Below are 24,475 nucleotides of genomic sequence, written 5' to 3'. Positions count from 1 at the left end.
CTGCTGAGGCACAAAAAGGTCTGTGTCCATTTTCTCTTTGGCGAAAAAGCTATGTCACTGTGTTGGGGAGCGCTTCCAGCTTTTTCTTTAATGATGCATGGCACACGTTTATTTCTGTCTTTCTTAAAATTCACATTAGCAAAGTGGCTAACGTAACACTACGTTAACAGAGGGTTGACCACGCAGTTAACAACAAGCTTACAACACATTTGGTGATAAAAGCACAACACTCACTCAGCAACTTCCAGCGTATGGCAATTACGCTCCTACAAAGGGCTTTCCTGTCTTTGTTGTGATAGTTTCTGACTGACGAATCACACAGTAGCTTAAAGAGCGGCTGTTACGACACCAGTGCCTTTCTGTTCAGAGATTTTCATCTAGAAGCACTCTGAGCGGCCGCACAAAAAAAGTCAGGGCGCTCTGAAAAAGGTCCTTGGCGCAGCGCTTTTTCTCCAGGCAGTCGCATACGCATTCTCCTCATTGGGAACAATTGAAAAAAGACTCCAGCATGGAGAAAGGCAAAACAAAAAACGCTATGTGGACATGGACAATGCTTGTAGTCCAAACTTTGCTCTGCCACCAGTTCTGACGTCAACCTTTGTTTGCAACTGTCTGCTGATGTTGAGTTCATTAGCTCTGGCAACTAGAGCCTGCCATCTATGGTTCCTTTATAAAGTAAAATAACCTTTCAACATTTCATGTAAAAACTCACAACTTTGCTGAGGCAACAACAAGAGAAACATTTAGAAACTTTTTTTGGTATTCAGTGGTAAATATCGCAGATCATTTCCTGCTCTACGGTGAGTTTAAAGACGACTCTTCACTACAAATGCACCTTATAGTTAAAAAGGCGGTGGCCAGTGAAAACAAACAATCACCGCGGTCTCACCTTCAGTTTGTCAAACTTGTCATCAACATCTTGTAACCAGGACATGAACTGCCTGGCGTTGAATCGGTCTCTCACTGACGTTTTGCCATCATCGCTCTGTGAACCAAACACACAACAACTCATCAAACACACAGTATTTCCACACATCATCATGAAGAACTGACTGGAGACGAAACACACTACTCACCTGGACATCTTGAGGCATGTTGTACACTTCAGCGTCCAATAAAACCGTACAGGCACTGAAAGGCAGAGTCTGATTGGCTAGTGTTCTTGCTGCCCGGTAATGAACTCGTAAGACTTCCTGTTCATTTGAAACAATCAGCTTTTCCTGTAGGGGAGGAAGAAAATAAATCCAATGTTATATGAAGTATTAAAAATGACATTAAGTATGTTGAGCACTGATAACCATTTAAAGTCTTCAGGAGGGTATAATAGCAAACACAGAGCTTCAAAATGTCAAGAGGCTTTCCAAAAAAGGCAATTTGTTTCATTTCAGTCACTACAAGTGGCAGTAAAAATGTCTAGAGGCACTCAATCCAACCAAAACAAAACCCTTCAGGAGTAAATTACATACCCTTTCAATGCTGTGTTGTAGTCTCAGTTTCATACGGACCACCTCTTGTTGTTTGAACATCTCTTTCAGCTGCTCAGGTAACGATGGAGGTGGAGTTATCTGTTCAGACACAACAATGGAGAAGGGGTCAGTTTAAAACATGTTTTCAAGGCTGTAATGGGCTACCTGATGTGTCACTGTGCAGATATCAGTCAGAAGAATATATTTATGTCAGCTAAGGTTCTAGTTTAGGTTACCTTTTTTATGTTTTACTTTATTTGCTTGACACTGTAAAATTTCATTATGTGGGCAATACCTCAACAGGGTTGACACTCCAAAGTATACTGTGGTGCTTTAAGGCCTGTAGTCCTGTTTATTTGGTCAGTTATATATTGTTTCCTTTACGGGTATACTATGCAGGATTTTCCTAAAAAACAACACAGATTCATACAAAAGTAATCCCTCTAAATCATCACTTGTGACCCACAAGAAGTGTGTGGCAGTGTTTTTTTCTGCAGAGGCTCAGCCCTCTGCCTATAATATTTTATTTTGCTGCATTCAGGACGTTCCTGGGCCTGTAGCCCCAGACCACTAATATTGGGCAGGGAGTTGGGGACATTATAAAAAGGAAACAACCAGATCCCAGACTGTAACAGCACGCATCAAAGAGGAAGGTGTGAAAATCGCAGGCACAGCACCAAAAAACGCAAAAATAGAGAGGCAAATCTGAGGTGCTCGCAAGCTCACCTGGGAGAGCAGGCACCCCATGTACAAAAGGCTATGGTCATTGCCGTAGCAGCCACAGGTTGTTGTCAAACCCACGACCCTGTGCTGCATATCATACCCCCTTCTCTAACCCTTTCACATTATATCTGTCCTATCAAATAAAGGCCAAAAGCCCTGAAAATATCTTCTAAAAAACACAGTCAAATCATGATCTGAGTTTGGCTTTCACTTTTGCTGGTGATACTGTGTACAAACAGTAACCGACCATTTCTGCATAGTAGCCCTTAAAGTTCTGGTTCGTTTTGTCGTTTTGTGCTCACTCCTGGTTTCTACAAACCATGGCTTCACAAAGAAATTGTTAAGAAATAAGTGACTATGATTATTGGATAGGAACAGGCACAATGGAGGCTTAATGTACAGTAAATTTATGAGGGGGAAAGTTACACAAGATGGACACATCTCAATATACTAGTGCTAAAGTACACTGAGTAGGACATGAAAACAGCACCCTGCTGTTCTTACTCATTTTCACTCTGATGTATCAGAAAATCCCTGCACTCGTGTTGAAGCGCATATGTGTTGACATGGTTACCAAATGTGACGGTTCACGATCAGAACTTTTGAGTTCATGGTGAAATCACACATCTACTATCACAAAAACCTCTGGTTATTCATATGGTTTCGCACCACTAGTGGAGCAAATAAGATAAGGTGATAATGTGGGTATTGGAGTTCGGGAGTTCAATTGACAGCTACCACGTCAGCCGAAACAAACTGGACCGAACCACTGCAACAAAGAACCCTGACGTGCAGGCTGAGAATCACAGCTGAACAATCTGATCTCAAATGTCATGTTGTAGTGTAAAGTGAAGTGTGTCAAGTGTAAGAAGTTGTTTTGTAAAGTTCTGATTAGAAATGCAGAACTCACTGTTGGTATGCAGAGCTTGCTGAGTGGGTTCCCATCTAAGAGGTAGGATCCATTGAAGGTCACATATTCATCATAATACTGCGGTGGCTGGGGGGTTACGCTGCACAACACTTTGCGCTTCTCCTCAATCTTCTTCCGGATGTGCAGGAACTCATAGTAAGGGTTTGCCCTCTCTGTCTGGTAGGGCTGAATCTCCTCCAGCTTTACGGCATCCACAATAGCAGCCAGAGACTGCTGGCCTCTCTCCTTATCCTGCTGAATCGTGGAACACGGCTGGGAGCTCGACACTTTTGGCATCTTTCTCTTACGAGGATGGGGAACGTGGACGTCTACTTCCTCATCTGTGGAGCGAACTTTGACCTTAGCCCCAGAGGAATCAGAATCCCGGTCTGCAGATTGTGGAGAGGAGCTCCCTGAGGCGCTGCAGGTGCTGCTGCTGCTGCTACTACTACTACTACTACTACTACTGCTGCTGCTGCTGCTGCTGCTGTCAGTCTGAGCTGCCGATTGGACGGTGATTTGACTCTGCTCTTCTCCAGCTGAAGATGACTCTGGCTTCTCGTCGGCAGGCGTCACCTCCATCGGCTCTGAGCTAGCCTCTACCGTAGATTCAGAGGAGCCTTCTGTAGCAAGGTTGCCCTCAACTGTCGAACTCTCTGTTGTGACACAAACAGCAGCACTGCTGTTGTTCTCTGAGCTCTGTGGGACGTCAGTCATCTCTTCAGCCTTGTGTTCAGGACTCGCACTTAAGGACGATGATGGAGGTATACTGTCCTTTTTCTCCACCTGAGCATCAAGATATGAACCTGCGCTGTCACTGGGAGTTCTTGAGTCCGAGCAGTCTTGGTCATTTACATCCATATTCTCTTGAGAACATTTGGACTCAGTGCTTGTTTGGTTAAAGCCTGGCAAGGACTCCCCTGCAGTGGAGCTGGGAATGTGCGAACTGGTAGAGGGTTCAGGACTTCCTCTACCTTCTGTTCTAGTGCTCTCTGTTTCCATACTCTCTTCTTCTGCTCCCTCAGCACTCTCGACCGCTTCGTCTTTAAGGTCAGAAACATGTGTGGTACCTGATTCTGTCTGCTGCTGTGTGCTCTCCATCCCAGAAACATTGAGCAGTTCCCTCTGCTGGAGGGGTTTTGTACTTGTACTTGTGAGCTCTGATGGCTCAGCACACGGACAAGCTGCAGGTGTCGATGGTTGATCTGAATCCTTGTTACCACACTCTGCCTGTAAGTTCTCTGTCGGACACTGGACATCCTTTACAACAGGCGGATCAGAGGAGGGAAGAGTTTTCTCTTTCTCTGTTGACCCTGTTTGAGAGCCACCGCACTCTAGAAGTGTCAGGTTTTTACTCTGAGGATCTCTGTTTGATATTTGAGGTGCTAAACCACCAGGAGCACTCCCATCTCTCTCTGTGACTGAGTCAGCAACTGAATTCACACATTGTTGCTGACTGTTGAGGCTCTCGTCTGTCTCTGCTGAGGTCTCTCTGGTTCCTGGCTCCTCTGCAGGCTGGCTGGGTTTTGGCAGATTTTCAGCAACTCTACCTTCAGTCGATGAGTTGGCATCCTCGTCCAAAATAGCCCTGAGGTATGGAGACTCATGTCTGCTGGGCAGCAGCGTCCGATTACTTTGCTTCACATCTGGAAGACTGTTGCAATCTTTGTCGTGAACAGACGGCGATCTGGTGGCTTGAATGACAAGGGAAGACTGGAGGAATGCAGGTTGAGAATCCGAGGCTTCCAGGTTCATGTCGGAGTCGTACTCAATGTGTCTGGGTGTTAATGTTGTCGCCTGACACGAATCCTCTGAGCTGGCGACAGACACCAGGGACACGGACCTGGACATGAGGCCGCAGCGTTCGCTGTCTGGTCGCGGGGATCCAGTCAGACAGTTTTCCACAGCCGACATGACCTTTGCGCTGATAGACGGCAAACTCTTTCCATCAAGCGACATTGTTCGGGGGCTGGTGCCGTCCTTCAGGGATTTATCTCTGCTGTGGACATCAGAGGCTTCAGAGCTTTTTGAGCGCATGAGCTCCTTACTCAGGCACTGTTCAGACTTCGTTCTGTCTTTAGGCTTGGACTTCCCTGGATCTGCCAGAGGCCGCTGTTTAAGCCTCTCCCGCTCTTTTTGTTTTATTTTCTCCAGGTGTTTGCGATGCCACTGCTCAATCTCCTGGTCCTTCAAACTGAGCATGCGCTCAAAGCTGGTCTGCATCAAGTCATCATTCACAAGCCTTTTTTCTTTAGGCTTGGTGTCTCGTGTTGCTGGCGAGGCTTTGGATTTGGCCTTGTCTGCATCCATCTCGTTGGGTTTGGCCTTGCTGATTTTGGCCTGCTGCGAGCGGTCTTTGTGCCGCTCCTTATCCTTGTGTTTATCTGATTCTCTTTCCCGGTCTCTCCGGTCACGATCTTTCTCTGGTGTTCTCACAACTTCCTCCTTTGATTTTGTAGATAAGGACTTGCTGCTCTCGGACAGATAGCTCTTCTTCTCTTCTAATAGTAGCTTCAGATTGGAGCTTGAAGAAAGAGTCCCATCTTTTATTTTCTCTCTCCTTTTCCTGTCACACTCCTTTTCTTTTGAGCGATCAGATTTACTATGATCTGTAGTCTTCTCCAGAGGTTTTCCTTTCTTATCTGAGTTTGTGCGTTCCTTTTCTCTGTGATCCCCAACGCTATATTCTCTGTCCTGCCTCTCCCTATCAGACCGCTTGTCGAACTTATCTTTATTTTTCCTGCCGTCCTCATGCTTTTTAGTTGTGGATAAAGATTTCAGTTTCTCATTCTCTTTGTAGTTTTTATCTCCAGGCGAGTGGGTAGAAATGGTTCCTGTTTTTTCTTTTTCCTTCCAACGATCCACTGAATTCTGTGTTTCAGCTTTGTCAGCGTGCTCCGTTTTAACCTTTTTTTCCTTGTCAAGATGCCTTTTCTCCATTTTCTCTGAATCCTTTTCCTTTCCTGGGAGCCTCTTGTCAGTTTTCTCGCGTGAGCCTTTTTCTGAGAGCTCCAGCTGTTCTTGATCAGCTGTGATCCCACTTATGGGTTTCTCTTCTGTCTCTTCTTTCATGCTGTTGCTCTGCAGCGACTCCTCAGGAATCCGCCCTGAGCCGTGGCAGTCCACTCTCTCGTCACGCTCACTCAGCTTTGAATCCTTTACCTTCTCCTCTTTACCAGCAGCCTCCTTCCGCTCTTTTTTCACAGCCTTGTCTTTTTCTCGCTCCTCTCTCGGCCTCTTTTCCTTGCTGCTGGAGTGTTTCTCCTTCGTGTTTCTCTCATCTTTGACAGGGGAGGAATCGGAGGTCTTCTGAAGTGAGCTGTTGTCTTCTCCTTCCTTTTTCACTGGCAGATGTTCATCTGTCTCATCACTTTTGAAAAAATTCTCTTTCCAGAACTCTCTGTCAAACTCCAAATTCCTGTGGCTGTCTTTCCTAGCCTCCTTCTGCCTGTGCCGGCTCCGCTCTGCCTCGTATTCCCTCCTGTGTTTGTCTTTCTCCTTGTGTTTAAGTTTATGCTTCTTCACCACTTTGCCATCTAAGTCAGTCTTCCGTAAGGCACCCTCAGCGCTGTCTACACTGTTTCCTATGCTGCCATCTTTGTAAGGACTCGAATGACCATCATCCCCATCTCCACTGGAGTCTTTCTGTTGATGTTTGCTCTTTTCCTTGTGCTTACACCCCTTGGTGCTGGAGCCTTCTGTGCAGTAGTCTGCCTCTGTGTAGTGGTTGAATTTGACACCATCCACCGGACATGAGCTGTCACTGATGGAAATGCACATCTTAGTATTTTCCTGTTTGAGTGGTGTTTGTTTATCTGTCAGGCTGTGGTTCAGTTTTGGGGATTTTATGGACGACAAATGGAAGAGGTGGACGGATGAGTCGTCTTTAGGACTGAAAGACATCTTGAAGGAGTCTTCCTCCCGACCTTTTTCTGTGCTCTCGGACACGGTTGCCAGAGAGAGGACCAAAGTTTTGCTGTTCTCTTTCCCATCCTCTTGGTTTTCCTTGTTTTTATTCTGGCTTTTGCTCTTCCTCTTGACTTTACCCTTATCCTTCTGCTCAGCATTCTCCTTTTTCGACCTTGTGTCCACTTTGAGAGTCTCTGAGCTCTGAGAGCAGGTGGGGGAATTCCTTTTCTCTGACAGGCTCTCCATCTCGTCACTGGAGGTATCCGAGCTGCAGTGGACACGGGGCGTCTTCTGCTTTTTTGACTTAGAGGAGGAATCCCCTTTTCCACTTTGCTTTCCTGCCACGTGATTCCTATCTTTCTCCTCCTTCTCGCGCTGCCGCAGTTCCCTCCGGAGGATGTGTCTGTCGTTAAGGGCTTTACTGAGATCCTCCTCCTCTTCCTCGTCCTTGAACTCGTACTCATCCAGCCCTGGCATGGACGATGATGCTTTCGTGGCTGGTTTGCCGTCTGAGTCCTTTTCAGTATCGGAGTCTTCCATGTTGTCATCAACACTGGATGGATTGACAGACGGAGGGTCTTCAGACTCTGCAGAGAAGAAAAGACCAATTTTAAAATGAAACAATTCAAGTACATAAAGCACTTTATCCCAGGGCTGCTAATAATGATTATTTTCATTGTCAATTAATCTGTCGATTATTTACATGTTTTATCAATTAATTGTTTGGTCTAAGATGTCAGAAAATGGTGGAAAATGTTGCTCAGTGTTTCCCAAAGTCAAAGATGACATCCTTGTTTTGTCCTTAACCCAAAGATATTCTGGTTACTGTCATAAAAAGGTACAGAAAATATTCACATGTAAGAGGCAGAAATTAGAGACCGATAAATCAATCCGCAAATTAGTCTGTGATTAATTTAATAGTTGACAACTTATTGATTAATAATTTAATTGTTCTACTTTACTCTTTCATGTAAACCCAAGCAGTGACAGATATACCATGTTGTCTTCAAACACTGTTTTCTCTGTGACACATGCAATTATATTATTTATTTCCCCTTGATTGAAAAAGAGAAAAAAAATTATCAAACTATATGTAGTCCAAGTAAAGCCCTAAACACACTGTCTGGTCCATCTATAGTGAAAACACGTACGCATCATGCTGTAAGGCAGAGTGAATCAAAGTCTTGCATAACACTGAGGTTAGTATGTTAATATGTGACTATAACTGGGAGGTCAGCCAAACACTACGGCATTTTCTGCATACCTGAAGAGCTGTCCTCTTGGTCTGACAGCGCAACCTCTCCCTTTAATAGCTGCTCCAGCTCCTGAGAGTCTGCCACATCCACTGGGCGCTCCCCACGCTTGTTGGCCTGGAAGGCGTTTCCACCGTGGCGTAGCAGCAGTTTCACGATCTGTATCAAACATAACAGGAATTGAGAATCTCAAGACAAACATCAAGGTATATATATCAAATAGAAACTGTTACAAACAACAAAATTGCAAAAACTAATTGTGACAACTTATGTACTTTATAGTGTTACCTGTGTTGTTGTTTGTAAATGCTATTCATGATCATTTGGAATCCATCTTCTGTGTCAGGAACATACTTAAGATGTTTTATTTTCAATCGGACAGCAGCTCAAGCTATTTTTCTATTTCTAAATTTAACTTTTTTTGACTTAACTTTGAATACAACTGGTTTAGTGATGTACAGTTTTCACTGCAGACTGGCATGACCGAGGATATTCATATAATAATAATAATTGTTATCATTGTATGACTACTGTTAATGTCTACATCTATCTACATTACACTATATCAAATATCAGACATGTGGGGCGTCGGTGGCTTAGTGGTAGAGCAGGCGCCCCATGTACAAGGCTGTTGCCGCAGCGGCCCGGGTTCGGGTCCAGCCTGTGGCCCTTTGCTGCATGTTACTCCCTTTCTCTCTCCCCCTTTCACGCTTGTCTGTCCTGTCAATTAAAGGCTAAAAAGCCCCAAAAAATATCTTTAAAAAAACATAAATAAATAAATAAAACTAAAATAAATAAATAAATAAAAATATCAGACATGTAAGACCTGCACCAAGACCTTAATCAGCAGTTTTAAATGTGTAATTTATTTTCAAGTCTTATACGACAGTGGAAGGACAAACTTCAAGCTCTTACATCTTTATGCCCACTGCTGGAAGCATCATGGAGTGGCGTGTCGTCATCCAGACCCTGCGTGTTCACCTCTGCACCTGCTGCTATTAAGACCTTGGCCACATCGTAGTAACCAAGATTACAGGCTTCATGAAGAGGAGTCCAACCTGGTGAGAGACAGAAAACAGCAACACCAGAGTTTAATTTATTAGTTAAGTTCAAATTTTACCATTAAGTTTCTTAATTTCAGACAGATTTCTGATTGAAGATAAAAAGAAAAAAATAAAGAGAACAAATTAAGCATTATAAACAAAGGGCACAGAAGGAAATAAGATGCACACTGATGTCCTTCTTATTATCTCATCATGAGATATCACCTTTGAATAAGCAGCTGTTATTCAGCTGTTGTCAGCTTCGTGTCATTAATAGCCACCATACAGACATGATGAGAGCTGTTAATGATCACCTCCCAGGCCATCGTACCTGCAAAGTCTTTGACATTGACGTCAGCTCCCAGGCTAATGAGCTCTTTAACTTGCTTGGCGTCTCCCCGGATGGCGGCCATGTGAAGGGGAGTCTCCCCTCGCTCGTTCCTCTTGTTGACCTTGTCCTTCTGTCGAGACGAGGCGCTGCTGGGGACTTTCTTCTGCACGGGGGTCGTTTGTGAGGGGTGACTGGGAGTAGAGTCTGGACACAGACGAGGAGAGAAAAGCACTTAATTGATGCTGGAAGCAAAAGCCTGTCACGGGTTGAGATAACTACCTGAATTAATGTGCAAGGCACTGGATTGAGCAACGACAGAGAAACTGTTTTTACAGAGAACTTCAAAGACTAAGCTTCTATGTGTTGATGTGTTTTAGTAAGTATTCATTAAAGACTTGTTCAACCTTTTGGGGCATATGTTTATTGGCTTATTGCCAAGTTAGATAAGATGATCTATATCACATGGTTTGGTAAATTTGTAGCTACAGCCAGCAGCCGGTTATCTTTACAGTAAGACTGGAAAGAAGGGGAAGCGGCTAACATAGCTCTGTCCAAAGGTAACAAAACAATAATAGTCTGGCACAACCTCAGTTAAACCACAAATCATCATTTTTTATGGTGCATTTCCAAGAGTTCTTGCAATACCGCTAGGGGATGCGCTGCTCCACTCAACTGGCCGCACTGATGGGCTTTCCGTTGGTGACGTACCCTATCATGGAATGCACCTGACTGGATAAACACACTGCTAATTGGGCGGTCCCTGGTTCTCTGCTTTCCGTTTCAAACAGGAAACAACATGGTAGGCTGCTAATAAGCTTTCTATTATTCTATCTAAACAAACCAACAAAATCCATTTGTGAAAACAACTGAGGCAAGAAACAGACAATGCCACTAATGAATCTTTTTTTTCATTTGGAACTACATCACCTAGACTGACAGCTTGGTCAAAGTTTCACTAGCCAGCTCCATTGTGCTCGACGGCCTCAATGGCATAAAGCTGAATCTAGGCTACTTCCTGCAATTACAGATGCACCACAACTTCTCCTCCAAACTCGCTGCCACACTCCCACCATGCATTGCATGACTGCTTCTTTGTTGCCGAATCTGGTGTAAATGCGCCGTTGCTCTTCTGCTTTTGTAGAGATTACATAAACGAGATATGTTTTGATTAATGAGCTCTTGAGATGTTGGTAAGTGAATTTCGTTCTGCTTCTGATAGAGCAGCTATTCCCCCTGCTCTCCGGTCTTTATGCTAAGCTAAGCAGCTGCTAGTTCCTGCTTAGACAGACACAGGAGAGTGGTATCTCCTCAGCTAGCTTGTGGCATAAGCGAATGAGCATATTTCCCAAAATGAGCAATGAGCAAGGATTTGATTGAGCAACCACAGTAACACGGGTTTAACTAGAAGCCTGTCCTTACTTGTGTCTGTGTGTGTTTAGCATGTATGTACTAATTGTCCTTGTCTCACAACTACTCAGAACCAATCACTAACAAAAAATTATCTCAGTCAACTTCCCCGGTTACATACTTGATGGCAACTGCAATATATCTCTGAGAATAATCATACTGAGCCGTTTTTTTGCAGTCGAGTAACTGCATTAAATATGAAACATTGCCCTATTCTCAAACAACCTTGAAATATTAGAGTGCATGTTTGTCAAAACGCTCAGAGGCATGACTCATCCAACAGTAAATATACTCTGAGCCATCTTGAGGATGTGGTTAAGGTGAAAGGGCAGGCACACAAACCTGGACTGTTGGCAGTCATCTGCATTAGGAGAGCCATCTGTTTGCGCTCTGACAGAGGATACCCAAACAAAAGGTTGGGAGCCTGGGACTTCTTGCCCCCAGCCTCCTTCTTCACCTTCTTCTTGTCTGGTCCATCTTTATCTGTAAACACAACCAAGAAAGATTAAAGAGAACAGTCCGGAAAAAATGTCCAGCAGCAATTTCATCGTCACAGTGACACCGTTTTCCTCTTTCCCTTGTATCTGTTGAGAACGCGGAGAAACAGATGACAAGCATGAGGTTTCAAAAAAGGGGGACAAAAAAAGACAGCATTCTCTTAAGCCAGCCAAGTAGCCGCCCCGTCTCCATCAGTCGGTTGTTACTAAACACAGACATGCGTGAGCTGTAACGGTGGCAGATGCAGGGCGAAAACACACACACGTGCATGTGTGTATGTGTGTTTACAGCAGCATAGTGGCGCAAAGTGGGTGACGTGACTTGTAGAGGACACGGGGGCTGAGGATCGGGCTGCAGCGATTACCTGCGTATATCCTGCAGGGAGGCACTAATCTCTCTCCCCAGGTCTCACTCGACTGGCCTGGGTCTGAGTCATCTACAGTGCAAAGCAGAGAGGATGGGGAGGGGGAGAGAGGAGGGAGGGGAGAGCAAGGGGGGAGGTGGAAGGGTGGGAAAGCACTGCATTAACGCTCGCTCACTCTCTCTCTCTCTCTCTCTCGCCCTCTTCCTCCTCTCAAATACATTCAGGCACAAAGACAGACTCGCACTCCACGCACAGATTATGAGTCATGGCAACACAGGAGACAGGAGAGAAGATCTGACGTGGTCAGTGGAGTCATTACTTCCCTTTTTCCCTACAGCTGATCTACACAGGACCTGCGAGGGAAAGGCTGCTGGAAGGCAAAGCCGCCCTCCGTGCTAGTTTAGCTTTAGAACCTGCGCAACATAAATTAAACTCAGTGAATTCAAAATTGAGGGTTCTCGTCTGTCAGACTGACGCAGGACCACACAATGAAATGCTCTACAGAGGAGATGAAGAGAAACCTACAGGACCTCAAACTCTCTGTTAAACACATTACTGTACTTCATCTACTGTAATTATGGCTGTATGACACACTAACCTATTTTTAGCTCTCAAATCTGATGTAAACATACGGTTAAACGTCTGACTACATGACAGAAGCTGAACAGTTTATTTACACAAGACAGAGAGGTAAGATTAAGACCTCAAGTTTACAGTGTTTCCAATGTGAAGCTGAGCAGCTGAGTAAAGCATTTTTATATTCAGCATAACAGTGACCAGAAACTTAAATAGAGCAGTTACCATCGCACGTCTTCTCACGACTGCATAAACAATATCAGGTCTTAAAGGAGAAGGCTGCTGTTCTGTACTTTTGTATTTATGTTTTATTATTTGTCTCAACAGATTCCTTAAAAAGACTACAACAGACAATATGTTAGTCCACCTCACAATGCTTCCATTTCAGTGGCTCTCAACCTGAAGCCCATTAGTTCTTCATAATTACATACATCTTTAAAAATGTGTCACATACATATACTTTTATTTCACTTTTAAAAGTCTCAGTAATTTACTAAAACAGCTGGACATTTTAGTTTCTAATCAACATTACTTGGGGACTATTTTCAGTGGTGGATTAATACACATTTGGTGGCCTAGAAATTTCAAGCACCAGGACTGTGTATGTGAGACTCAGTCAACATAAACTACGCAGTGCAACAATGTGGATTCTTGATGTGTGCCTGGACAAGAATTGAGGTTAACTGCACAAAGGAATACGGATGTAGAAGGCATTTGGCTACACAGACAACAGGATTTGATGACAATGATTAAAAATACAGAATATCACCAGCCTTATCCCTTAAAAAAACAAGACCACAAAACAGGAACTTGGTTAAGTCTCTATAATCAACACAACAGGCCACAACTTCATCAACATGGTCAGATTTTGAGTCTAATGCAGAACAAGTGGAAACCCTTTGACATATTAGCAGCATCTAAAGAAAACGTTCAACAACAGACCACCGGGGGGCAGTGTAAGGACATGGCAGCCAGCCAGCAGCATGGCTGTTGAAAGAGGAGCAGGGAGGAGCAGCAACAGCTCTTACCGGTGTCTGAGTCTCGCTCCTCGGTCTGGAGCGGACTGGTAGTGAAGGAGAGCTTGCGCTTCATGGAAGACTTGGCTTTCCCTTCCTTCCCCAGCAACTCACTCCGGTCCAGCTTCGGAGTTTTGGTGAAAGGGGACAACTTGTCTTTGCTCTGTTTGATATGAGAGGGAAATAAAAAAAAAATACAAATCAGGCATCAAACACAACAAAAGGTATGGCAACATTTATGACTGGAGTCTGTCTGCGTGTGTAAACAATACAGTCATGACGGTAAATAAACTGAGGCGGCCCTATGATAAAAAGATCTGTTAAACTAGCTCGACAACCAAGGCTTGAGCTTACAGTGCAGGTAGTGTTTCAGATTAGACTAAAGCTTCCTAAAACATGACACTAACATGGCAAAGTGCAGGTGGTTATATTACAGGCACAGTGTTGTGTCTCTGCAACATATTGTTTGGGTCCTGCAGGCAGCAGGTTTGCCTGCATGACTCAGTAAAATCTTATTCCCAAGGCAGGGTCTCTGCCAAGTGAGGAGTAAAAGATCAGGAGTGACTCGTTTTTTTCCTGTTTTTACACACAGAATAAAAATATGAAAGAAAGAAGTCTATTCTTAAGGTACTAAGCTTGTTTCAGTGAACTCCAGGAGTAGCGGTAAATACTAATAGACTTATTAGATGAATGGCTTCCCTTTAGTCTGTGAGACAAGCTGTACTTTGCACTCACATTTTAATATTTCACACTGATGCAAACCTTTTACACATATGTTAGATGTTAAAATACATAAAAAGAAAGCAGAAAGAAAGCTACACATCTCGAGGATGGCTTTGCATGTCTAACAAATAAAATAATTGAGTCAAGACTATATAGGCTGGGTCAAATGTAATAAAACAGAGGACTCAAAATAAACTATATACAATATGAACACAATGTTGTTTATACACAGAAGGGCGCTTAATGTTAAACACAAGTAGTCCCACACTGAGGTTAAGTACATTTCTTTTGGTGACCAAAGTCTGGGCCATAATTAAGCTAAAAACACAACAACTCCCACTTCACAAGACAGAAAATGTTAAGTTTGATCCCTCCCACATGCAGCTGCTATTTGCTTTTATGAATATAACTTTGGTTTTCACTGCATCAATTAAAAATTGTTTTGCATGTGCCTGGAAAGGGTTCACAAAATACTGAAACTGTGGTAGGGGTGGTGACAGGGAAAAAACTCCATCATACGCCACTGATGATAGCACCCACTGCATTAGGCCTAAACATTACAAGTATTATCTGCATTATAACAATGTCTTACAATTCCAGTTACCGGGTACTTCTGCACTCTGATTTGCAGACAAAGCTCTTTCCGTACCCGTACTTTAGTGAGCTGCACTTTGGTGCAGTAAAATACATTTCTGGCAGGAGGAAAAATGTCTGCAGTGTGGTGCTTCTTTGATCTCAGTGAAGCAATGTTCCAGCTGTGCAAAGCTGAAGTGTCTGGCAGTGTTAGAAGTGGAGGAGAGTTAAGATGAGAAGCACTTCTGCCTTAAAAATAAAAGCAAGACATAATTGTCCCTCTCGTTTATGAAGAAAGGGATGAATAAGCAGTGCTGGTATAACAATATAGGCGACAGGATATTGTTACAGTACTGCTGAATCACGTCTGATCAAATCAAAACATTAGCATCAGTGTCAACATGTGGTGCAAATAGCTACAAGGAATAGCGTAGCTAGGAGGTTGAATGTGCTCCCTGCCAACACCCAGATATGTGTATCTAAACCTCATGTCTACAAGTGTTACAGCAATTGGGTAATAATGAGCGTGTTTACAAGTTGCAGAGATATGTATACAAATGTCTTTGAGGGAAAACTTATCACCATAATGAAACAAGAGGTGGGCGGGTGCATTTAAGTACCAAGACATAAAATACACACTCTCTGAGGGAAGTTCTGACTGAACCGAGGCGTCTTGATAAAAAGTCAAGTCTGTGTTACCACTTCTACATCTTGTGGTCCTCCGTGCTAACAGTTAATAGAGCCCCATTCGCACAGGACTAGTATTACCAGGGGACCTCATGTGATTTAGAAATTACCCCCCACCCCCACATGAACCTACTGACATTATCCCCAAGATACGATGCGTCATTTTTGACTCCACTCTACACAACACAAACACTACACAGCACCACTCGCTGTGATTTACAGTGTTAACCTCCTTCTGTTTTTATGTGGGTTGAACAAACAGAAGTGACTCTGTCAGACACCGTCAAGTCATCCATCTCATTATTTTTTGAGATTTCGCTCTTCGGGATCGGAGCTTGCTCTTTCTGAAATGGGTCTCCAAGCTGTGTAGCTACGTGAGCCTCCTGCACCCAAAATGCTGTCAACGCTTTTATTTATATTTGCCAACGCAGCCTCCATAATGCTCGACCAGGAAAGAGGGAGAGAAAACAAACATCACATGATCTCTGCGTTTGGTGAAATATGGTCAGTAATTCATGGTGGACTTACTAGAGGTCTCCATGTATCACTATTCACATGTGAATAGGGCTCAAGCCAAACTGCTAACATTACAGCCATGTCTCAGGTAAATATTGACAGATCACAATTAAGGCACTCAAATACAGGCCACATGTAAGATGATTTGGGACTCGGGACAGCTTCTCAATGAACCCTGAGGTTGTTATTGTTTCTATTGTTTCGTCAACTGCTGTTTCCAAGGTCAAAAATTAACTCCGAACCTCAATTTGTATGCCAACATGGACAAGAAGTCCCCAAAGTGCTCTGAAAAACTGGAAATTTTAATATCTATAATTCCATGACAACTGATGAGGATTGTGTTATATGATCTCCATCTCCTAAATGAACTGTAAGGCAAGATTAATTTATTAACTGCTTAACAAAGCCTTGACGTGGGATCCAGTACTGTGCTACGTATCTGTATGGTTTAGGTCAAAATCAAAAGCAATCAAGCCCACATTTCATGGAGCTCTAGACAGTACAAAAACACAGAAGAGGGCAAAGTGAAAACACAAAAATAACTGTGGCATAATTCTCACTCAAGAGTCTATTCTGTGTCTGTGCTCACATACCTTCTTCCCCGCCTGCTTATCCACCATGGCTCCATCTCTGTCGCTCCCAGGTTTGGCCATGGTGCGGCACCTGACTAGCTGTGACAGCTACAGCACAGTAGGTTCATCATGCACCTGGAGACAGAAAAGAACAGCAATGAGAAGGATTTCAACATTGCCACGTCACAGTCTGAGTGGATGACTGCCTGGCCTAGTGTTTCTTTAGACTCGGTGATAACAGGCAGGGACACTGGTGAGAACAAGAGGTATATTTAAGTACAGGTACAAGAAAAGTCTTCTCAGAGACTGCGCTTTCACACAAACGTCTGCATCACAGAGGAAACAAGAGCCAAGTACAGACAAGTCACTTAACCCAAGAGAGGAGCGGAGTGGCAGCGTATGACACAGCACTGCTACAAGGTGTAACCCAGCTGTGTTAGAGGATGTGCGTTGAGTGGTTCAGTAATCAGGGATTTTTATTGAAATTTCCATTCCACTTCTTGAGACAGACCCTAAAAATACAGGCAGGAAACAACTACACAAGGTAACATGAATCACAGCTTTAGGGACTCAAGTTTCTAAGAGGAGAACGTCCCCCCTGCATGTTGTCACTATGGTCTACTCATCAGTGTAACCAAGCTTCCCTCTGATGTGGTTTTTGTCAGTGTAGTAACACACGCAGCAGAGTCAATGGGGGCACTGTGGGCGCCTGCAGTGACTGAAGAAAGTATAACACTCGGTTGAACATGCGCAGAAAGCCGACATGGCATGTGTCAGTTATCATGTCACATGAAGAACACAGTTTTCAGTCACAAGATCCTCTTTCTCTTGTACTTTCAATGAACTTTCCCTGCCTCTTTTGTATACTTGCTCTCTCATAAGCAGCATCCCATCTGATTTTACAGAACCAGTATTTCTTGGGTCCAATGAAAGCACCGCAAACAGTAAACTCTATATAAGGACACCTGAGAGCCACTGATAAGCTGTGAAGCATGGGACAGCCCCATTACTCTGTTATTCAATTACAACTTCACTATGATCTTTTTAGTTAACATTTAATTTACAAAGAAAAGAAACTAGCATGATTTTTTTTAGTACTGCAGTTATTCACACAGCAAAACACACTTCTACTGCGTGTAAGTTGCTTTAAGAGCACAAATTTTCCCATCATTTCAGGGGATTTCTTCCAATCACAAACAAAATTCCTGTCAGGGCAGAGTGCTGTTTTGATAAAATTATTAGAGTAAATCAATTAATACTTTGCTTTAGGTTCCAGCTTCTCATGTGAATATTTGCTGTTTTCTTAGTCTTTTATCACAGTAAATTGTACATCTTTGGATTTTGTACTGCATGTCAGGCAAAACAAGCAATTTGATGCCAACTTAGGGCGCATTCACACCAGGATAGTTCGGGGGACTCGGTTCAATTGGGTGGGGTATGCCTTCATTTGATTCAGTTCACTTTCACACTGCACCTTTTAAAGCAGACCAAACCGCCTGGACAATGTCACTCAGTCACAACAGCCGCTCGTTTGGGGGCAGTATTGCCCTAAACAACCACTGACCAGGAAGAAAAAAGCATGAGGAAGAAGAAAACACTGCTCAACGATCAGCCAGGACCGAAAAACTGCAATCCATCCCCTTCAGCCTGCTTGGTCACCACAAAAACAATGGAGCGACACCATATTTATATCAATAAGCGCCTGCACCTCCTCACTATTCCACGTCCACAAGACATTTTCCAACTTTTTTTTTTTTTTTTTTTTACCTCTGCATCTCCCAGTTTGTGCTGTTGGCTTCGTTTTTTTTTTCCTACTCAAGATGTACTGCGCTCTACGTCACTTCCTCTCTTTGGTTTGCTGGATAGTCCGTTTGCATTCCCCAATGTAAGCGAACCGCACCCCCCAGTTTTCAAGCAGACCAGAGTTCGCTCGTTTGGTCCGCGCCAGAGTTCGAATGAGCATTCACACCACTCCAAACAAAATGAACTATCCTTGGAAGCAGACCAGGGTTCGTTTAAAGCAGACCACATAGTGCCAGTGTGAATTCGTCCTTAGATTCTGGGAAACTATGATGACCATACCTCGGCATAGATGGCCTGCTATCCCAGCACCTTCCAATTTGAGCTCATCTGTTTTTGGTTTGTTTTTTTTTCATACTGGAGCTTAAAGGCAAAGGAAGGTAGCAAATTCCCACATTAAAGTAACTGTAACCATCAGCCGTTAAGCATTTTTGCTATATTATTTAAAAACACATGCATCTCACAACTATTTAACCTAGCACGGTTTCCAGAAACATCCAGTGTATATGTACTGTTTATATCTACATATGCAGCTATCCAGTCATTTGGGTCTCTGTGGCTACAGCAGGGACTGAAAGGCATTAATCCTGTGAGACTAAGACATTCATCACACTACATTATGTACAGTACGTCTAAAGATTAGCAAGGGCTTTGCAATGCTAACCAACCCTGAGATGTAAACAAAGTCTTGGAAATGGTAAAAACAAAGTAAGTGGTTGCTTTTCAGTTACAAATAAAGCAGACAGGCTATAAAGGAGGTAAGTACTGTTGCAAAATGTAGATTTTATGACTTGAGATTCAAGCTTTCCAGTTCTATAAAGTGAACAGTCAACAGTGATACTACCACAATGACAGCACAATCTATCTATACCTAAATACTGAACAAAATCAAAAACATACTACCACTGACACTAAATGGATGTAAACAGACTTAAGGTCTGTAATTATGAGATATAATCAAGATAACCAGCACGGTCTAGCATACCATGCTTCATCTGGAACATTAATGTGGCGTATTAAGGATTTACCAGTTAAAGAGTCTTACCAGTTAAAGAAGCAAAAGCACTCTGAGACAAACGGCGTTAACAGAGCAGGAAACTACTGCTGTTGTTACCCGTTCTGCTGTTGACATTTTTAATGTATGAACTGTCAAGTGTCAATTTATGGATTTTCAGATTATAGGATTTAGACTGATTGCTGTGATATGTGTTTTGGATATAGCGTATGTTTTTTTTTTAGATTTGAAATGATTAGTCCATCAATTAATTAGTAAATTCTTAAAAAAAGTTAATATTTTGGAATCAATTAATTGTCTTTTTTTTTCTACAGTTCATTAATTGTGAGGATTTGCTGATCGTCTCTGCTTTATATCTTCATTCATCTTCTAACCACTTCATCCTCTTGGGGGTCACAGGGGGTCTGGAGCCTATCCCAGCTGACATTGGGCAAGAGGCAGGGTACACACTGGACAGGTCGCCAGAGTATCGCAGGGCTGACACATAGAGACAAACAACCATTCACGCTCACATTCACACCTATGGACAATTTAGAGTTATCAATTAACCTAGTCCCCAATCTGCATGTCTTTGGACTGTGGGAGGAAGCTGGAGTGCCCGGAGAGAACCCACACTGACACGGGGAGAACATGCAGGCTTCGCACGGAAGGGCTCCCACACCCGGGATCGAACCGGCAACCCTCTTGCAGTGAGGCAACAGTGCTAACCACCACACCACCGTGCTGCCCTGCTTTATATCAATATAAATTAATATAGCTTTGCATTTTGTACCATTTCCTGACACTGTATTGACCAAGCAATCAGCAAAAAATATTAACAAATTATGCCTAGTCTTTAATAAATAATAATTGTTAGTTTAGTGTTCTTATGTAATTTTATTTTGAATGGGCAATTAATCATTATTAGGCTAATCAAATTTTGAGTTTGTGTAAACATGAGGGACCATGTTAGGAATAAGAGTTTACACTTTACATGTTATCCCTTGGGCTGTTTGTCTTCTATATCCATAAATGAAATCAATCCATTAATCAATCAACACTACAACACATTACAAGGATTTAATTACATCTTAATTACATCTTGATACACAGCAGGGCAAATCTTAAGGGTTACACATGCCCTTGGCCTTTCCACACAGAATCCATTCGTACTTGGCACTAAATTATCATGAATAAGATGACTGGACATTTCAGAGGAATCCAATATTTTGTTTCTCCAGATATCTTTACAACTTTTGCTGATCCTAAGTAATAGTACAGTGTTGACAGGTATCGTTTTTCCACCACACAGCCCTGCTGCTCAGCTGAGGCCAGTGAGAGGTCCATCATTAGTCAGCAGATAGCCGGTATGCAGCAGCATCGTCATTCAGGCAGCTGAAAGGGAGAATTGAGCAGCCCACAGTGAACACGTTGGTGTAAAGAGGCTAGTGTAAGGGGGGTATTAAAGCGGTATGGACAGCCCGGGACCAGACCAGAAAACAATCGCTGACAGGACTCCAATCTGGCCTAGAGAGGAGGCGAGGAGGGTGTGACTATAATTACAGAGGTATTTGGGCACTCGCCAGTTTGGCATTCTCATTCACTGCCGTTTCATGAGCAGCTCAGGGCTGCATGAGCCCCTGCAAGCTCTGCCATTAACCTTGGGCTGTTTCAAGTCTAGATCAAACCCTGCCTTAATGACTACTACAGTTCACAGAGACCATGGCAGAGATTAGTTCAACACTGGATCCCGTACAGTGAAAACAGTGATAGCAACATTAACCCAGTCAACTTTTCACTTCCAATGAAACTGAACGGCAACAATAGAATCAGATTCAAACTGCAAAATCACAACAGTATAAAGGGTGAGAGATGTACAGACAAGAGATGTGACACCAGAGACACTCAGGATGGCTGCTTGCTTCAGTCTCAACATCAGCGATGTGTAATTCAGCAGCCAAGAAGACACCGAAGAGACAATTTTTTTTTTTTTTTTTACAAAGGCTGCAACTAATGATTATTTTCACTATTGAATCATCTGCCAAATATCCTCAAGTAATACAATAAACATTTTGTCAATAAAATGTCAGAAAATAGTGAAAAAATACCCTTTATAAATTTCCGGAGCCCAAGGTGACATCCTCAAATGTTTTCCAACTAACATCCCCAAACCAAAAAATATTCTATGATGAAATAAAAACACTGAAAAGCTGCAAATCTCTTCACTGAAAAGGCTGTGACCAGAGAATAAAAAATATTAATCTATTATCTAAAATAGTTGCTGATTTTTTTTTTTTTTGCCAGTTGACTGACTGATTAATAGCAGATCAGAAACAATTGGTCAACAGATTAGTTGATTAAAAGAAAACGAATTGGCAACTATTTTTGATTATTCACATAAGTAATTATTCAAGCAAAAGCCCCCCAAACTCCTTCGTTCCAGCTTCTAAATTGTGATGATTTTCTGCTTTTGTTTGTGATAATTAATTTAATACCTCCAGTTTTTACTGTTGGTTGGACAAAAAAACACATTCACAAGACATCACACTGGGCTTTGGAAAAATATGATTTACAATTTTCTGATGTTTTTGAGACCTAACACTTAACAGCATGATTGAGAAAATGATCAACAGATAAAATCGATAATGAAAATAATCATTAGTTTGTAGCCCCATTACTATTGGTCCAACTCTAGAAGTATACAATCCTTCTGTCCGGGACATGAAGTCATGTGCTAGGCTCTGTTTGACATGTAACCACATTGCAAGGGCTGGGTACCGACCGAATTCCTTCGATGCTACGGAGTATTGAAAAATTCCTTGTCATTTAGTCCCGAATTACGATACCCAAGAAGTAAGTCTCATCTGTAAGCCATAAGCATGCAGCATGCTTGTACCAAGGTCTAATGCTGGTTAGTTTCTGTCTAACATTACACGTTACAGAGCCATGCAGGAAAACACTACATTACACCTAGAGATGGGACATGTGAATGTGTGTTGTTGTATTTTGAGAGGCTTACTCCAGTGTGTGTCACATAGATGTAAAAAATGTCTCAGAAAAGATCTAAAGAGTGGCTCCGTTTTAAAAGGACGATGCCAATCATGCACAATGCATTATATACAAGAAGGACATTGACGCAAAGACCAGAAACACAACAAATTTGATGAAATACTTGCATGTAGTAAACTTGAGAGCAGAAATTTGCTCTATGTTTGACTGCAAGAAGAAGAACGGACCACAGCCATTTTCCTCTCAGCATTAAAATCTCCCCAACGTTACAGAATCTCTTTCAAAATTTTCACCACCATATTCCCCCTCATCCAAGATTCCTAAAACCGCACTATGATGACTGGGATTTTAGCAGGTACTGTTTAGCAGATATAGAAATTTTGCCAATCTGTACTTTGACTAAATGTAATAATACTGTAATACGTGGAGTGACTTGAACTTAGATGAAGTTGTGGTAACATTATTCTTTTATACTGTTAAACTGCTTTGAGTGGGAAAATGCCAAGGTGCTGAAACATAACACTTAAGAGTTGAAACATACTGCTTAAGTTAAACCACAATGTGGTAAATAGGTTTATATATTTTATGTTATGAAACTGCTTTGTGTGTGTAAAAAGCCAAGGAGCTGAAAAATAAAATTACAGATTTGTACTATGATGTGTAATGTTAGTTTTCTTTCTCATTACAATGGATTTTATAAAATTGGTAATAAAAAAAGAACTGTTTAGGAACCCGTATCAAATTCAAGTTATCAGTACCAGTATCAAAATCTTTTGACTGATACTCTGCCCTACTACACATTACTGTAACAGTTTCAGTGGATGACCAAAACATGGTGGCCATCAGGGATGGAGGTCAATTTTCTTTCCAGATTATGAGACTTAAAAATACGACATATTTTCTAAGATATCCTCTTAAAGCCTGGGCATGACAACCACTTGTAATGAAAAATATGGGTCTGAATTTAAAAATATCTAAATATCCACCTGCACTGACTGAACTAAGTCACTAAAATCCCAAGTTAAATGTGCTGGCTGCACTGCTGGTCCCTCTGAGAAGCAGATGTCTCTGTATTTATTTATAACCTGGTGTTCCTGCACTTTAACTCCACTGGTTCCTGACTAACAACAATAACAACCATTTCCCTGTAGTGCCGGAGCATGTTGGCCCTGACAGCAGAGCGGCTGCTTCAGTGCGTGTCCTTGCATGAGTGTAGCGGTTTGGGGGTTTGAGGAGTTGGGGGGTGGTGAGGAGGAGAGTGGTGGGGGTGGTGTAGCTGGGATGGATGGAGAGCACACACAGTACAGTAACCTGATCCACAGACTGCAGGATGGGACAGGGAGGGAAGAGGGCTAAGAATAGCATGGAGCCTGACACACAGAGTGCAGAGTACGCCACCACCACCCGCACCAGCAGCAGCAGCAGCAACATTACTCCACTACAGCTCGCAGAGTACTGCCTGCTGTGAGCTCTCACACACACCATGTGGAAAATATATATGATTTTCCCCTGGTCTCCCATGTGGCTGCAGTTACGACTGCACACACAAAGGAACCGAATAGAAAACACGCTCTGAATTCATCACTGCGTTTAAAAGGTTATGGACCAGTAGAAATAAAACCAATTGGATTATTAGCAAGAATATGTGAAATCTATGTTAAAGCTTGAGTCAGATTTTTCCTACAATAGCAGGCAGGCAAATCCTGTAACACGCTCAAGGAGACACACTACGCTTGCTGCAACAGTAAACAGCCGGTCACGTGATTGTGGTCCTGTATGCCATCAGGCTAAATGATGGGGGAGGTCTCTCTCAGCTGCGCATCCACTCCCAGCCTTCGTCTCCTCCGCCTCCTCCTCCGACTCCCTAATGAGTAGCAGGACAAAGCCAAGCGCAAAGGCCCTATTACCGAGACTACGGGAGAGGGGCAGGAGGCGGCAACAATACCCAGCAAAGAGCCAGCCATCTTCAACATGATCACACACGCACAGACTAACAGCATACATGCTTAAATAACTGACCATTTTTTTGTGCCTGCAACATATAAATACCTCGCACTGTGTGTGCCAAATCTGTTACATGCCCTAGAAATGTCCAGTCCAATTAT

The 24,475-nt window shown here is 42.8% G+C and overlaps 1 protein-coding gene across 2 annotated transcripts in view; it reads right to left on the bottom strand.

The window, feature by feature from the left end:
* Positions 1-24,475, bottom strand: part of ankrd12 (ankyrin repeat domain 12) — a 49,178-nt gene that overhangs the window by 2,263 nt on the left and 22,440 nt on the right. Inside the window, exons 2-12 of one of the 2 annotated variants that reach the window (XM_033649763.2) lie at positions 16,589-16,702; positions 13,509-13,659; positions 11,905-11,976; positions 11,385-11,525; positions 9,636-9,839; positions 9,177-9,319; positions 8,273-8,420; positions 3,100-7,595; positions 1,467-1,565; positions 1,077-1,220; positions 890-985 (exon numbers count right to left, since the gene is read on the bottom strand). In XM_033649763.2, the coding sequence (XP_033505654.2) occupies positions 890-985; positions 1,077-1,220; positions 1,467-1,565; positions 3,100-7,595; positions 8,273-8,420; positions 9,177-9,319; positions 9,636-9,839; positions 11,385-11,525; positions 11,905-11,976; positions 13,509-13,659; positions 16,589-16,648 (5,754 nt within the window). In that variant the 5' untranslated portion in view covers positions 16,649-16,702. The remainder of the gene's footprint in view (positions 1-889; positions 986-1,076; positions 1,221-1,466; positions 1,566-3,099; positions 7,596-8,272; positions 8,421-9,176; positions 9,320-9,635; positions 9,840-11,384; positions 11,526-11,904; positions 11,977-13,508; positions 13,660-16,588; positions 16,703-24,475) is intronic. The other variant, XM_033649764.2, reaches the window with a different exon arrangement.

Source organism: Epinephelus lanceolatus, chromosome 12 (assembly GCF_041903045.1).
Source record: "Epinephelus lanceolatus isolate andai-2023 chromosome 12, ASM4190304v1, whole genome shotgun sequence".
NCBI classification, from domain to species: domain Eukaryota; kingdom Metazoa; phylum Chordata; class Actinopteri; order Perciformes; family Serranidae; genus Epinephelus; species Epinephelus lanceolatus.
The sequence above is the reverse complement of the archived record's forward strand: the minus strand, read 5'-3'. Positions and strand labels throughout refer to the sequence as shown.